Genomic DNA, 14,294 nt, shown 5'->3' on the forward strand with positions numbered 1-14,294 from the left:
CCAGAGGCTTGGAGGTTCACTGTCATCTGATATGGGACATGAATGGATGTGGTATCAGTGCAGAGTAACTAACATGGGCATGACAGATGCTGTCTGCATAGTCTTTTGGCCATGGGAGAAAGATTCTGATGTGGAAAGGTAATGGGGTAATCTGCTCTGTGAGGAGGAGCATCCAAGTGTTTGAATGCAGATGTATCTATAGGAGCTGTATCCGTGCACATGTACCTTACAGGCGTATCTCGTTCAGTGTGGCTTTTCTCTGGAGAAGGTACAGAAGATGAGAAATCTAGCACTTTTCCTTCAATACCTCATGGACCTGTGACATACAACCCTTGTTTGTACACTTTGTGTGTTAACTTTACTTTGTTTGGAGATATCTGCGTGCACAGTCATCATGCTTGCATAGGTAGGCAGTGATTTAAGAACCCCTAAGGAAGACTGTGTCCCCTGTGGGCTTTACTCAGCTGACCTTTCGTTCCTCAGGAGCAGTTGTATCATTACAGGCTCTAGCAGAAGGGCTCTTGGGAGCTGGTGATTTCATTTTGCGGAAGGATTACCAAATTACTTTGCATCTCAGACCTGCTGGAGATAACACATTCCTGGAGCAGGACTTTATCACGGCTGCTTCAGCTATTGAGGCACGGCTTCTGAAAACATTGGAGGTGAATCCCTTCTCTGGGCAGGGGCTCACTTCCTCCTGCCTCATACATTTGGAATCACTGCAAACTGTGAAAGGTGGCAGCAAAGCTTTGTACCTACAAAACACAGCTATCAAAAGATGCCGTGTGCTGCTTTCATGCTCCTGTCTCTTGCTGGTGTCTGTGTCCTCATGACTGAGAGTAGTGTGAGGTTATGAATATGCAAAAGAGGGAGAGCAACCTCTCAGGAGCCTCATTTCCCATCAGACTGCATCTCTGTTACTCTTGTGGCCTCTGACACATGGAGGAGCACCAAAGCATCATGCTGAATGCCGAGCCCTGGGCAGCAGCAGCAGGGACAGCCCTGACCCCATCCCTGTGCTCAGGCCAGGGGGCTGGCCCTGCCATGGTGGGGTGGAAAGGGAGGCCAGGAGAGACAAAGGCCCTTTCAGAACTGAGAGGTGTGGGATGAGATGTTAGCACCTCGAGCCGAGGAGGAGCTGCAGCGTGTCCAGTGTGGGAAGCCAGCAGTGAGGTGTAGATGCTCAGATGAAAGCCCTGTACCAGCATGAGCAGAAGCATGATCCTTCCATCCTCCTAGGAGCAGCACTGTATCTTCCAGATGTAGTGCCTGACTACACAGGGTGTAATTACGAGTCTTGCTTTTTGTGTGTTCACGCTGTGAAGCGTGTGTCTGTTGTAGCTACTCCACATGCTTACCTTCCATGCAAGTATTTACATGCACATTCCTCCACATCTTCCACCCTGCTCAGTGCCATGCCCATCTCAGACTGTTGAGCCAACATCTGTTGTGAGAAACATGCCTGTCACTGAACCATCCTCCAGTTGGCAGTGGTCTGTGGGGCACTGTGCTAACACAGTGTGTTCTGGAATATAATTGGGATTTGCCTTTAGTGCTAGGCAGAGGAAACAGAAACATGCTCATTGAAGATTCATGCTTCGTTGCTTCAGCATTATTGCCAAGAAGTGTGTTTTCTTTGTGACCTTACCTTAGTGATGCAAAAAGCTGTCACATAAGTTCTCCAGCTCTGTGACAAAGCCACTCCTTTGTTCCGTATTATTGTGTGTTTTGGCAGTTACTGGAATTCAGAATTGAAATCAGTCTGTTGCCAGATCTCACCTTATCCTGCCCGGAGCCACCCCTAATCAGTGCTTGAATTCCTGTTTGTGCCATTCAACAGGGGGAAGGTGGAAATGAGGAGATAGAGGATGAAGTTTGAAGGTGTTTATTGAGTGCTGCTCACCACTTCATAGATTCCATGTCTGTTGGCAGTTACATTGAGGTTGCTCCATCGAATTTTTCATATTCAGACTAAATTACTTGCTTTAAAACGCCAGACTTACATTTCCCTTCTCCTTCCTCCCTTTTGTCCTGTGCTTGGTTCTTGCCCTGGTATCATACAGCTGCCTTTTCACCAAGCTGTTTTCTCACTGGGTGGGTTGGAGGGTGGTAGCTGTCACCTTGTCCTCTGCAGGTGGCTGTTTGCATCACAGGCTTCGGAAATGGGCTGTTTAATTGGTGTCATTTTGCAGAATGGGAATGAACCCTCTTTTCAGAGGTACTTCTGTAGTGGAACGGAGGGAGAACTGTGTCCCTAGCTGGCATTTCCTAGAAACACTTGGGTGCATAAACTGAGCTGAAACGATTCCAGTTACATTTGTTTCCAAAGCTGTGTGTTTTCTGAAACAAAATGGAACACGTTCAGGTTTTTGAGCTACCAATTGCCATTTTCTCTCCACATCCACCAAGACAGTTGATGAAAGAATGTTTCTTTTGCTATTCTGTCTCTGTATGTGCTGTGTTTGCTTTGTAGTAACTCAGGTTGGTGTGTCCCAGGGACATAATATGTGTCCAGACCCTGGGATTCCAGAGAGAGGCAAAAGACTAGGCAACGATTTTAGGTAAGAACCTTTTCTCTGTGTGTTTTTGCATGCTGCAAAGCTACTGTCTGTAACTGTTGTGTGTGCTCCTTGGCGTTATGTAGTCTGTTTTTAGAGACCATCTGCACACCTCTGAATGTGTTCTCTCTCGAAAGCTTGCTGAGACTCGTGATGTAGAAGAATGAGTGTGTATAAATCTGCACATGTGTGAGAGCATGGCCCAGATGAGGATCTGTAATGATCTCTCTTTAAGAGCATTTCTCTTTTCACACCATGGGCATTTAGCCAGGCTCATATAATCAATGTTTGTTGTCATTCCCTCCTCCGGTTAAGTGCAGAAACAGCTGTCTTAAACAGCAAAAAAATCACTTCTCAAATTAGCTTAAATCACAGCATGGCCCTGCCCCTGGTGAATTTGAGGTGACTTCCCAAAGCACTGCTGCAGTTCCTTGTCAATAAGTATATGTGGTGCTAGATAATTGTTTTCTTATAGAGTTTAAAACAATGCTGTTATTCCCTTCTAGTTGCTTGCATTTATTCAAAGCAGGCAGGAAGAAATAAGCCTGCTGTTAGCAATGGTGAATCAATATTTAATCTCATTCTGCTGTTGATGACTGTTTTGTTCACTAAAAGTGTCTTTCAGTTTAACTGGAGTCTATCAAATTTTCCTGAAATCTAGAAAATGGATCAGAGGGGTGCGGGTGGAGGAAAGAGAAGTCCCAGTAGTCCCTAAATGCTGTAGGATAAATTCTCAGCTGCTGTAAAGTGTGAACAAGGCAGCATTGGCTTAAACCAGCCAAGGGTCTGAATCCAGAGTGATAGACTAAAGAACAAAGCAGATGAAGATATATTTTTCCCTCTGTAAGAATTCTGAATGTGTCATCTCTTGGGGCTGAGCCTGTGCTCCCGCACTGAATGAAATTCCCACTGAAGTTGCATTGAAAGACTCAAATCTGTTCGTGGCCTTTCACCACCTCAGGCAAACAGCGCCCAGTGCAAGCACATGCACGAGGCACAGGTTTGCCCCTCATTCATCCCTGCTGTTGCCTGGAGGGCTGGTGAACTCTCTCTGTTCACAACTTGGAGAATCACTGGGAGAGTCAAAAAGTAAGTGACAAACCTGTTGCTGCAGAAGCGTGGCAGCTGCTAACCTCCCGCTTTGTTCTGCCTGCTAGGTTAGGCTCCAGCATCCAGTTCACCTGTAATGAGGGCTACGATTTGCAAGGGTCCAAAAGCATCACCTGTAAGAGAGTGAGCGACATAATCGTGGCGTGGAGTGACCACAGGCCAGTGTGCAGAGGTGAGGAGACAAGTTCTATTGAGTTAGAACTAATGAGAGAATCCATCTCCTTAACGTCACCTTCGTGCATCACCCATTCCATCCTCAACTTATGGCTTGGTTCTCAACCTCAGTCCTCTGTGGGGTCCATGGTCCAGCTCTGTTTTCAAACCCTGCCTCATGGAAGGGGCAGAGCTGGATGAGCCCCTCTCAATGCTCACAGCCTGTTGGGAAAATTCAGCTCTGTACCACTGTGTTCAGCACATCACTGAGTGCATTTGTGCTCCTGGAAATGGGAATTTGGTCGTTCCAGCTCTGTGGTCAGAAGTCAGTGGGATCTTTATTGCTTTCTAATGGTCATTCTTGTTTTCTGGCTGAGCATGCGAGTGTAATGAGTTCAGATTTCCAGTCTCCTCAGCACAAGCCTGAGAGGAACCTTTGCTTGATTCCAGAAATTCAAGTTTTAAGAAAAACACCTTTTCCTGTGCATGGTGGAACTCATAAAGCAATTGCCATTAACTGTGGAGCTTCATAAGCTCTTAGCTCTGCACCGTATCGATATTTGTGTCCTTCGTGGCTGTGTACTACATCCTCTTAGCAATGCTTTCTGTCCCCTTCTGTTCTCTTCATTCCAGGTATTTCTTTTTATGGGATAAGGAGGAGAGGGGAGAAAAGGTGAAAACCTGAGATGAAGTCTGGGAAAGCTAAGACAGAGATTCTTTTAACTGGAACTTGCTGCTGGTAGGCAGCCACGTGGGATTACTTGCTCTGTGGTTCCTCGCTAGCAGCATCCCGATTATCCTGTGGCCCAGCCAGGAGCTGACAGTGAATGAAGTTTTCTTTCGGCAGGAAACCCACTAATGCCCATTTTGCCCTTGGCCATTTTGTTTTCATCCCTCTCTCTCAGAAGTCGCATGCATAATTATGATATTTGTAATGCTAATAATGAACAACTTGCAATAATTTTAATTAAATCCCTCTAAAGCTCTTAAAGTCAGAAATTGGTATTTTTTCAGTTCTTTTCTCTTTAATTTCATCCACAGGTTTTTTTCAAGGCTTTGGAATCCCATCTAATTCTTGAAACAAGCCTCGAATAAATTGAATCAGTGTAAGACGATATTTGGCATAAATATGTGACACTATAAAGGAAATTTCTGGTGGCCTCTTGCAGGAGATAAGGAAAGATTTGCCTGCATTAGTAGGATTCTATGAATCAACTTTTTTTTTTAACTGCTAACTTTTGGGGTTTTTTTCTTTTTAAAAATTTTCCATTTGCTTTTTATTTCTGCTTTAAATCATTGGTTTTCTGTTTGTTCCATTCTGTTGTTGGCTGTTGTGTTTCCCTCAACTTGCAGATGTCAGGGTCCTGCTGAGCCAGCCTTCAGCCCCCTGGAGAGTAACAGTTTCTAATACCCAGTGATCAAACCTGGTGCCTCTGTTGGGAGACTGTTTTTGAGCTTCCTCATCTACAGCAGATTCCCTCTGGGTCCTGGGATGGGATCACATGGGAAGGGGGCAGGAGGGGTGAGGTTTAAGCGTCGTGGATTGATGCCCTCAGCTCCTTCCTGAGCTGTTTCTCAGCATTCCTGATGTTCCCTTGGGACCACCTGTGCAGGCAGGCAGTTTGGCCAGGAGATCATTTTCCATGCTTTACTGCCATTTGGAGGGGAAAAAAAAGCCTTGCAGATGCCACATGTGCAAATGCAGCTCCTTTGAGATTTGAGATAAATCAGTTTTGAGGATCCATCATAACAGCAGGGGCAGTCACAAAACCAAGGCACTGTTCTTCATGTTTTCTACTTAAATATTACAGCAAAAGACAACAGGCAAAAATTTCCCTGCTTTTAAGGACTTGCCAGCTCCTACTTTACCTTTTTAAGATACGAAGTTGAGCTGCCCTCTTGGTTCTGAGTCCACCCTCATGTCAGAGCAAAGTCAGCCCTTGCCAGATAAATACTTGCTGTGCAGTGTTTGGGGCGCCTGTAATGAAGAAAGGAAAATGGCTTTCTGGGGATGTTGAAAAGGAACTGGATCCTTCCTGGTATCTTCTGTGTTGTTGGTTTCACTCTCCTGGACATGAAAGTATTTCTGTAAGGGCTTTAACGTACAATGAGTCCGAGCACTAGAGAGTGGGTTGGTGGGGGTTGGTCTGGTGGTCCATCTGTTTGATGTAGCCCCTGGAAACACCCCTCTCATCTGTTCATCACAGATAAATCCTTCATCTCTGTTCCATGGGAAAAAAGGAGTCTCTTGGGTAGCGAGAGCAACACAGCAGCAATTTGTAATTCTCTCCTGCTTCCATGTGTCTGCATCGCTACTCCTCTCCTCCTCCTCAGAGAACACAGCACACATCCCAAAGCTGAGACCTCACTCCCACATCTGTCTTGTTGTCCTCTTCACAGCTCGGATGTGTGACATGTACCTTCGTGGTCCCAGTGGTGTGATAACTTCTCCCAACTACCCTGTGCAGTACGATAACAACGCCTACTGTGTGTGGGTCATCACTGCACTCAATCCAGCCAAGGTAGGTCTTGGAGCTGCCTCTCTGTGTCCTTGCTTTAGTGCTTTAGCTGAAATGTTGTGTAGCTGTGCTTCTTTAGAGAGTAGTCCCTGAATTCAGCCTTTCAGGTCTCTGTTTCTGATGTTGTACCCCTGCAGTATAGTAGAGGCACAGACAAGTCCTTTCGGTGCTCACTGAGGTTGGGAGCAGGGAGGCTGGTGGGGTTTTTCTCCCTACTGGTCTGCATGTGCAATTCAAGTCTGTTGTCACTGATCATGCGGAGAGTGGGGCCTGACTGCCTTGCCCTTTGTGAGATCAAGTCCTTTCATTTCCCACTGGCTGAGGGAGGGCAATGTTCAGCTTCTTCCAGCCCTGCAAACTCAGCCTGATCCTCTCTCAAGAACTAAACACAAGGACAAAAGTTACTTTGCTGTGTAGCTCAAAATGCACTTTCTGAGGTGCTCTTCACCATCTTCTGCTCCCAGAAGACTGCAAGTTTCATTCTTCTCAGTATCCGAGTTCCTGCTAACATCATCTCCAATGGTTCATGAGCCAATCTTGCATGCCAAGGCACTGAGCTCCTCTACTGAGCTCCTCTACTTATGGTCCCTTACACCATGGTCCTTGCCTCTTACAAACCTGCTTTTTGAGCTCAGCCTTCAGCTGTTGATCCAAGGAAGGCATTTCACAAACACGTTGGTATCCCAGGATCTCATCTATTCTAGAGATGATGGGAACCACACACAGTTGTAACCTTCTCACTGTTGGGATGGCATCTTGTGCTCTCACTTCCCTCTGGAGCGCTTGCCATGGGCTGGCTGCAGAACCTGTGGAGTTCTGCTTCTTTCTCCCCCCCAACATCAGTTCAAGCCTTTAATAAGGGCAGATCACTGTTGGATTGTGATTTTAATGAGGACCATTCCTATATTCCGATTTCAGAAGGAGTTTGTGTTTAAAGGGCTGTCATTAGCTGGTCATTTCATCCAGCGGATGTCTTGGTTTGGCTGCATAGGAGTGTAGTAATGACCCAAATTCTGGGAAACTGGAGTGTGGAATCAGGATATTTTTCAGTGCTGATTTATCAGGAGTGATTTACTGGTTAATCAGACCCAGGAGGTTCTCCTTCATCAGGGTAATGTGCAAGCGGAGAACAGACCATGTCTAACAGCAGCTATTACTGCTCAAGTGTCAGCTGTGTTTTTCAGCCTGTGGCCTGCAGACCCTTGGGTACACATTGCCTCGGCATGGACAGGTTGTTGAATACATCAGCATCTTAGCCTGTGGTATATGTATTACATGTATCTGTATTTTTGTGCATCTTTGACTTTCTGAGATCAGCAAAATCCAGCTTTTGAGTATATAACATAGACCTCTGTGTGTGACAGAAGTTGTGAGCTGGATGTTGATGTGCCCTGGGTGTTCTGTAGGCTCGCGCTTCCACTTGGGTCTTCCGGCACACAAATGATGAAAGACGAGATGGCAATCAGTTGTCAAGAGATGCTAAAGGGCCACGTCCACTGTCTTATTGACCCTTTGTCACATTGCTTTCATGTTGAATATTGAGTTGAATCTTCAGCTCTGTTCATTTGCTTTTCTGCCAGCCTCATGCACAGACTTTCTCTGCTTTTCCTCATTAGTGTGATGGGACGAGTGGCTCCTGTCTTTGAGCTCCCTGGGCACACTGCCTCATTGCCCAAAATCTTACTGTCTTTATGAATTCCTACTTATGGAAAGTTTCTCCTTTTCCCATTTAGTTCCTTCCTCAGCTTTTAAACCTGAGTAATAACAAACCATTGATAAAGGTCCCCAGAATCTGCAAGTCCTCAGCTTTCATAAGTCTTAAAGGGGTTTCAGATTGGTAAACTCCATTAATTTCAGCAGTTGACAACTTGGAGCAGAGGTTCATTAGCACAAGAAAGTGTAGTTTGTGCTCTGTGGGCTGCAGGGTGAAGAAAGTGTAGCACAACTGAAGCAAGGATGGATCGGTCAGCTCAGCAGTTCGTGTTACCTGTGTAAAGAGACTGCCTCCTTCTTTTCTTTGAAGTGAGAAACAGTTAATCAGTAATACCAGGTTCTAAAGGGGTTTGGGATGTTTCCTCCTGGAAGCGTAGCTTACAAGTAGGGAAAAACTCTCCATCTCTCTGAAGCAGGGAGGATTCAGGGAAATGCACCGATGGTTTTGGGAAGGCCACTGCTGCATCCACCTCTTCCATTGCCTGCTTGTGTCTCCTTGAGCTGCTGTTCCAAGCTGCTGAGATGCTGTTCCTCAGCACAGCACTGGGATTTCCTGGCGTGTGTGTTTTAATGCCAGCTCCGTCACTGGTGTTCCTACCTAACAAGTCAAATAGTGCTGCCTCTGACAAGCACGTGTCAAACTCTCTCTTGCTTACCTAAAACAGGGCCTGTGTTAGTTGAGCACCACCAGGGCTGTGGTGCTCGAGTGGAGGATTCACCTCCCTGGCTCACGTGGCCTTTGTGTGCAATGGGGATGGATGATCTTGCTATTGCACACCCCCCAGCATGGGTGAGGGAGGATTGAAGATGCATTAATTAAAATGCCTGTAAAATACTTGGAAGATAGAAAGCACAATGGGCCTGAGCTGAAGCCTGCTGAAATCGGTAGCAGTCTTCTATTGACTTGAGAGGTCTTTGGATCAGGTCCTGTTACATGAAGCTTTTAATATGAGCGATGGGAAAACCACTGAGCTGAATTTAGAACTCATTTGCAAGTCATCTGTTCTATATTTGGAAGAGAACTGTGAGCCAGATTCACTGAGCTACATAATCCCCTCGAAGTTTGCTCAGAAACCTACATAAACACTATTATGGGCATAGAGCTCTTCAGCTGACAACTTGGAATTATTTCCTTTACAGAGGGTGACATCAAACCCATTCAGGGGATATTCAGGGTATATGGGGTTTTGCTGGTCTCCGGTGCCATGGGAATTAATTTCAACCACAGTGGAAAAATAAATCACTTGGGAGCTGAGAAATGTATGTGGTAATTGGTGAATTTGCATCAGAACTATTTCTGGACCTTCTTGACGAAATGGATGTTCCTGGTTGCTGTTTCTCCTGGGGGTATTCTCACCTGGAGTCTAGGTGGCCAAATAAAGCTCTGTCCAAGCTCCTTGTGTCATCGGTGGGCAGAGATGGGCTCCTCCAGGGGATGATTCATCCCAAATGAAGGTAGATGCTGGCAACTGGGGAGAAGGGGGTGGCAATGAGTAATGTGTGCTTGTAAAGCATTTGAATATCGCTGCAAGAGGTGCTGTTCTCCATGGAGAGAATGATTGTGGATTTTTCCTAGGAATGTACCTGCACTTCACATCATTTTGCAGTACAAAGCCTTAAAATCGGGTGTCATCTTCCAGCCTATTTTCATGACTTTGCTAATTGCTTCCTGTCACTTCAGCAGCTTAAAATGGAGGTTTTGTGGCAGCCCTGTGTTTGTGGTGCTGGCAGGTCTCTTGTTGTTTAATGAATCATGAAATAATTTTCAGCTTTCAGACCAAAATGGAAATAAGAAAATGAATAAGTAAGTATTGCATTCCGCATCCAGTTCCTGTGCCGCGAGGTTGCGGTGTTCACAATACTGGAGTGTAATTAGTTATTTCATTAGGGTCAGCCTCCTCAGACTGCAGTTTACTTGACTGATTTAACTAATGATGTGTGCTGCTTTACAGCGCTGTGTTCTCTGTATTAATTACATTATTCCACCATTACATGGTTTAATAAGAATCTGCACAGGTTAACATTTTGGTCCTACTACTAAAATTAATGGTTCCAGACTTCTAGGAGGTATCACAACAGCTCCTGTTCCACACTCCTGGGGCTTTGGGGTAATACCCTATTTCATGGCTAAAATACCTAATTTGCTTTTCTGGGCATTTGAAAAGTACTAATTTCATTTAGATGATCTCGAGGTCCTTTCCAACTCAAACCTCCCTCTGGTTTATCTGTAGAAGACAGTTGCACGTGGCAGTGCAGTCAGTACATACATCAGTTCTTTTTTAAAGAACACTCAACATCTGACTTACCTTTTTGTTCTTAAGGGATTGAAGTTGAGTGGCTCTTGACAGACAAATGTTGTCAGCTTCCTACAGAGTCTATACAAGAAGACTGAAAAGGCAGGCTCACGTTTTACCTAGCGCCGTTAATAGCGGCTTTTGGTTCTAACTCTGGGGCTTTTATTCCTCCTTGCACACACACTCGAGTCTTTTTAGGAGATACTGCTTATAACGGGCAGGAAATTACAAGACAAAGATTGGATTTTTCTGGGCTTGCTCCCATGTAAGTAGGGTAGGTGGCATCATGTGTCTGTGCTTGTTGGCACTTGTGTAAGTCCTTGTTTACTTTTTAGTTACTTCTGATAACTTTTGTGTTGTCTGAAATAGCAGAAAAGCAGCGTGAAACTGAAGTTGGTCATTTAAAAGTTAGGAAATGTAATATATTTACAGGCACGTGTACAAAGGTGTGGGTACCTTCATGTGCTTTGCTGGATCCAGTCGGTTAAAAAGCCCCAAGAAACAAAGTTCCTGTTGGTTTCTTCCAGTGTTGTGGATGTAAAGAACTTCTGTAAATAAAGCTCTCCTCCTTTTCTGTTTGTTCACTCTGTCTGAGGCTGGATTAAGAACCTTTGTCCCCTAAATCCCATCAGAATTTTCAGTTACTTGAAAATCAGGGATTTCAGCAGCAGCTGAGAGACTTGAAACACAAACCTCTTGGCTTCCATGGGACCTCTGCTCCTAAGCGATAAATAGAGGCTGCATAAATCAAGTGGGGTGGAAGGTTTGGATAGAGCAGGAGAGAAAACAGGAACCAAGCAGCTGTGGACAGATGTGATGATGATTGTGTGTGCAGACAGCTTGGGACCGTGTCCTTGAGCTACCCCAGAAGTAATTCATATAAGGCCTTTCTTGGTCTGACAGAACCAGGGGAACTTTCTGAGCAACATAGAGGAAAAGAAGCTCTGTGCTTGCACCACATGTAACCAACATGCTGCCTGGATGCACATTCAGATCCATCACCATAACCTCAGGTTTATGAAGGAAAGGGTAGCGGTGCCCGCTGAAAGAAAGCTTGCTGAAATCCCAGCACGCGTATCTTTATCAATAAAGTCATCTAAAAAATCAATAGATAAAGCAGAAAAATCTGAGAGGTAATTTCAGAGAGAGCTCAGTCTGTCTGGGAAGAATTGCTACAGTGCTATAAAAAGTGAGGCTGGTCACCTTTGTGATGTCCTGAAGATATTAATGCTCTTATAAATTGCTCCTTGATAGACAAACAGATAAATAAACCAGACAAGGGGATCTGCTGCCTGCCTCGGCGCTTGATTCATATTAACATGCTGCATCTTTGCCAGGTTATCAAACTCACCTTTGAAGAATTTGAACTAGAAAGAGGATATGACACTCTGACAGTGGGTGATGGAGGACAAGTCGGAGATCAGAAAACGGTGCTTTATGTGTAAGTAGCATGTCCTTTGTCCCTGTGAGAAACCCACATGGCAGTGTTTTGCCTGACAAGAAGTGAGTGATGTGTTTGGATGGTTTATGTGCTGCTTGTCATTTCTGGTGTGACTGTTCTTGGTGTGTTCTTCCCTTGTCACATTCTCTCAGACTTCAGCTGACAGAGAGGCTCTTCCCTCTTTGCTTTGCTTCTCTTGAGCTGCCTTTGTCGGGTCCCGTAGGGAGAGGCTGAGGCTGTCCAGGGAGCTGAGTGAACAGGATGGAAGTTTGGATACAAGAGCGAGTGCAGATCAGGCAGAAACAGAACTGTTTGGATCTCTCTCCTGTGCTGTCCTTCTTGTGCAGTCATTTTTAACACTGCAATGTGTAAATCCCTTCTCTTTGAGTGACACCCTGAGCGTTTGACACCCATTGTGCATTTGTGTAAGCAATGCCGCATGCTGCTTCAAGGCTGAGGATTGAGGTTCCCCTGAATTTATACCCTTTAGTTTGCAGATTTGCTATTCTATGGAGTTTTCTTCAGTAGAGGAAGCATTGTAGGTAGTCCCATTTTCCTTCCAGGCCTTCCTGTATCGCTGTTTCCCATCTAAATACATTTTTTATGGGGGGTGTGGCTGTTGATTTTTTGGTAGTTTGGTTTGGTTTGATTTTGTTTCCCTGAATTTATTTTTTTTTTAATTTAATTATTTTATTTAATTAGGAAGAAAGGACTTTGGACCAGCACAGGGCCAGTGCAGCCGTGCTAAAGGAAGAGGTGAAATCTCTGATGCTGCCAGTTTTTAGAATGCAGAATTGCTGTGTTGTCAGTCTATTGTTTGATAACCAAGTGCTTTATGTTATAGTGCAGCTAATACAGGAAATAAAAGGGAGTTGGATCCCTTTGTAGCACAGGGCTAAGTCAGGATCTTTTACAGTAGCCACTAGAAAATGTCACAAGTGCCACAAGTGAGCCTCGATCATCTCTCATGAGGCTGTTTATTCTCATTAGCCTGATGTCGATGGCTTCTCTTTGCTCTTCCTCCAGTCAAATGTCTGTTCCTTCTCTGAAGGGTCAGCGAGAAATCCATTTGTGTATCATTCAAATGTAGCTGTGGTAACTGTGCATCGTTCAGATCCATTTCACTGAAGAAAGTGATTCTGAGGTAGCTTCTTTAAGTCATTCAAGTCAAATACTGTGTGGCTTTATGGAAATCCAAAGTCTAAAAGCCAATGGAGACCTCGGGGTGCTGCACATTTGAGTACTTCAGGAAATCCATGTCTTTGGCCGATCTGCTCTGAGCAGTGCAGTTCAGTACTGCAGGCACAGAGTTACATAGTACAGCCCTGCCTGCGTGTGCAAATAGCCAGGAGAGCGTGAGAGCAGCGCAGAGTGTGAGTTGTGCAGAGAGGTGCGAATGCGGAGGTTGCTGCTGCCTCAGCTTCCGGGTACAGGTGAGCTCGGAGCACCTACAGGTATTTTGCTCCGTATTTTGGAGCTCAGTCGTGCCTGTGACTGTGCTCAGTTGCTGACTGCTTCTGGAAGTGCAGCTTCTTGCCCTGGTGGGCTGAGGTTTGCCTCTTGGGAGTGGAGATGTGAGCCAGTGTTGTTTGTCCAAGTCTCAGATGCCTCCAGGGCACTTGCAAGGGCAGGTGCTGGAGCAGAAGCAGGGAAAAGTCACGGTGACTTTTGGAAGGAATATCTGGAGCGGTGAATGGGTGTTGGGACCGGGGCCACCAGCATCCAGCTGTGTCTGAACTTGAAGGACACTCTTTTTTCATTGTCTAGTACAAAATGTAGAAGAGCAAACAGGTCTCCAAAAGCTGCTTTAGCAAAGCTGTTGTGCTCTTTCCAACCGGTAGACTTGGGACGAGTTATTGTGGTTTTGAATTCCTCCTCTCTCTTGTTTTCCCTTGTGAATCAACCTCCACCCCATTTTCACTTCTCGTAATGTTTGCTTGTCTTCTCAAAGCCTGTTTCTCTGAGGATTGTTTTCCTGTGCATTTCTTCTCAGAACATGAGCATGGGTGCTCAGGTCAGGAGCTCTAACCTGTATATAAGTGTGAAGGGATTATTGCAGAAGTGTTTGTAATTACAGTGTCACAGAACATTTCACAGCTGATTGGTCAAAATGTGCAAATTGCTGCCAGGGGAGTGGTTGGTAATGGTTGCTTGCTGAAATGATCCCAAATTCCATCTCTTTGCCTAAAGCCCATGAAGGTTTTCCTAGATCTCATTTTAATCATTCCTCATTTTCTCACTCTGTATCAGCCACTCAACAGCTTGCTAATGCAAATACAGAATAGCTGAGGCTGCACAAGGTGCAGGGTCTGGTGTCTTCTCCCAGTGCAGGAGAACTTTCCATTAAATTGCTGATGCAGCTCTGCTCTGGAGCCAGGCTGAGAGAGCTGGGCTGGGTCAGCCTGGAGAAGAGAAGGCTCCTGAAGGGGAGACCTTAGAGCAGCTCCAGTGCCTAAAGGGGCTGCAGGAAACCTGGAGAGGGGCTTGGGACAAGGGCCTGTAGGGA

General features: G+C 45.4%; 1 protein-coding gene across 1 annotated transcript in view; it reads left to right on the top strand.

Annotated features, from left to right (window-relative positions):
• Positions 1-14,294, top strand: part of CSMD2 (CUB and Sushi multiple domains 2) — a gene marked incomplete at both ends in the record, with an annotated part of 259,384 nt that overhangs the window by 121,529 nt on the left and 123,561 nt on the right. The window contains 4 exons of the mRNA XM_080632482.1: positions 2,474-2,561; positions 3,716-3,840; positions 6,222-6,343; positions 11,685-11,788. Coding sequence (XP_080488608.1) covers positions 2,474-2,561; positions 3,716-3,840; positions 6,222-6,343; positions 11,685-11,788 — 439 coding nt within the window. The remainder of the gene's footprint in view (positions 1-2,473; positions 2,562-3,715; positions 3,841-6,221; positions 6,344-11,684; positions 11,789-14,294) is intronic.

This window comes from Psittacula echo (genome assembly GCF_963264785.1).
Source record: "Psittacula echo genome assembly, chromosome: 21".
NCBI lineage: Eukaryota > Metazoa > Chordata > Aves > Psittaciformes > Psittacidae > Psittacula > Psittacula echo.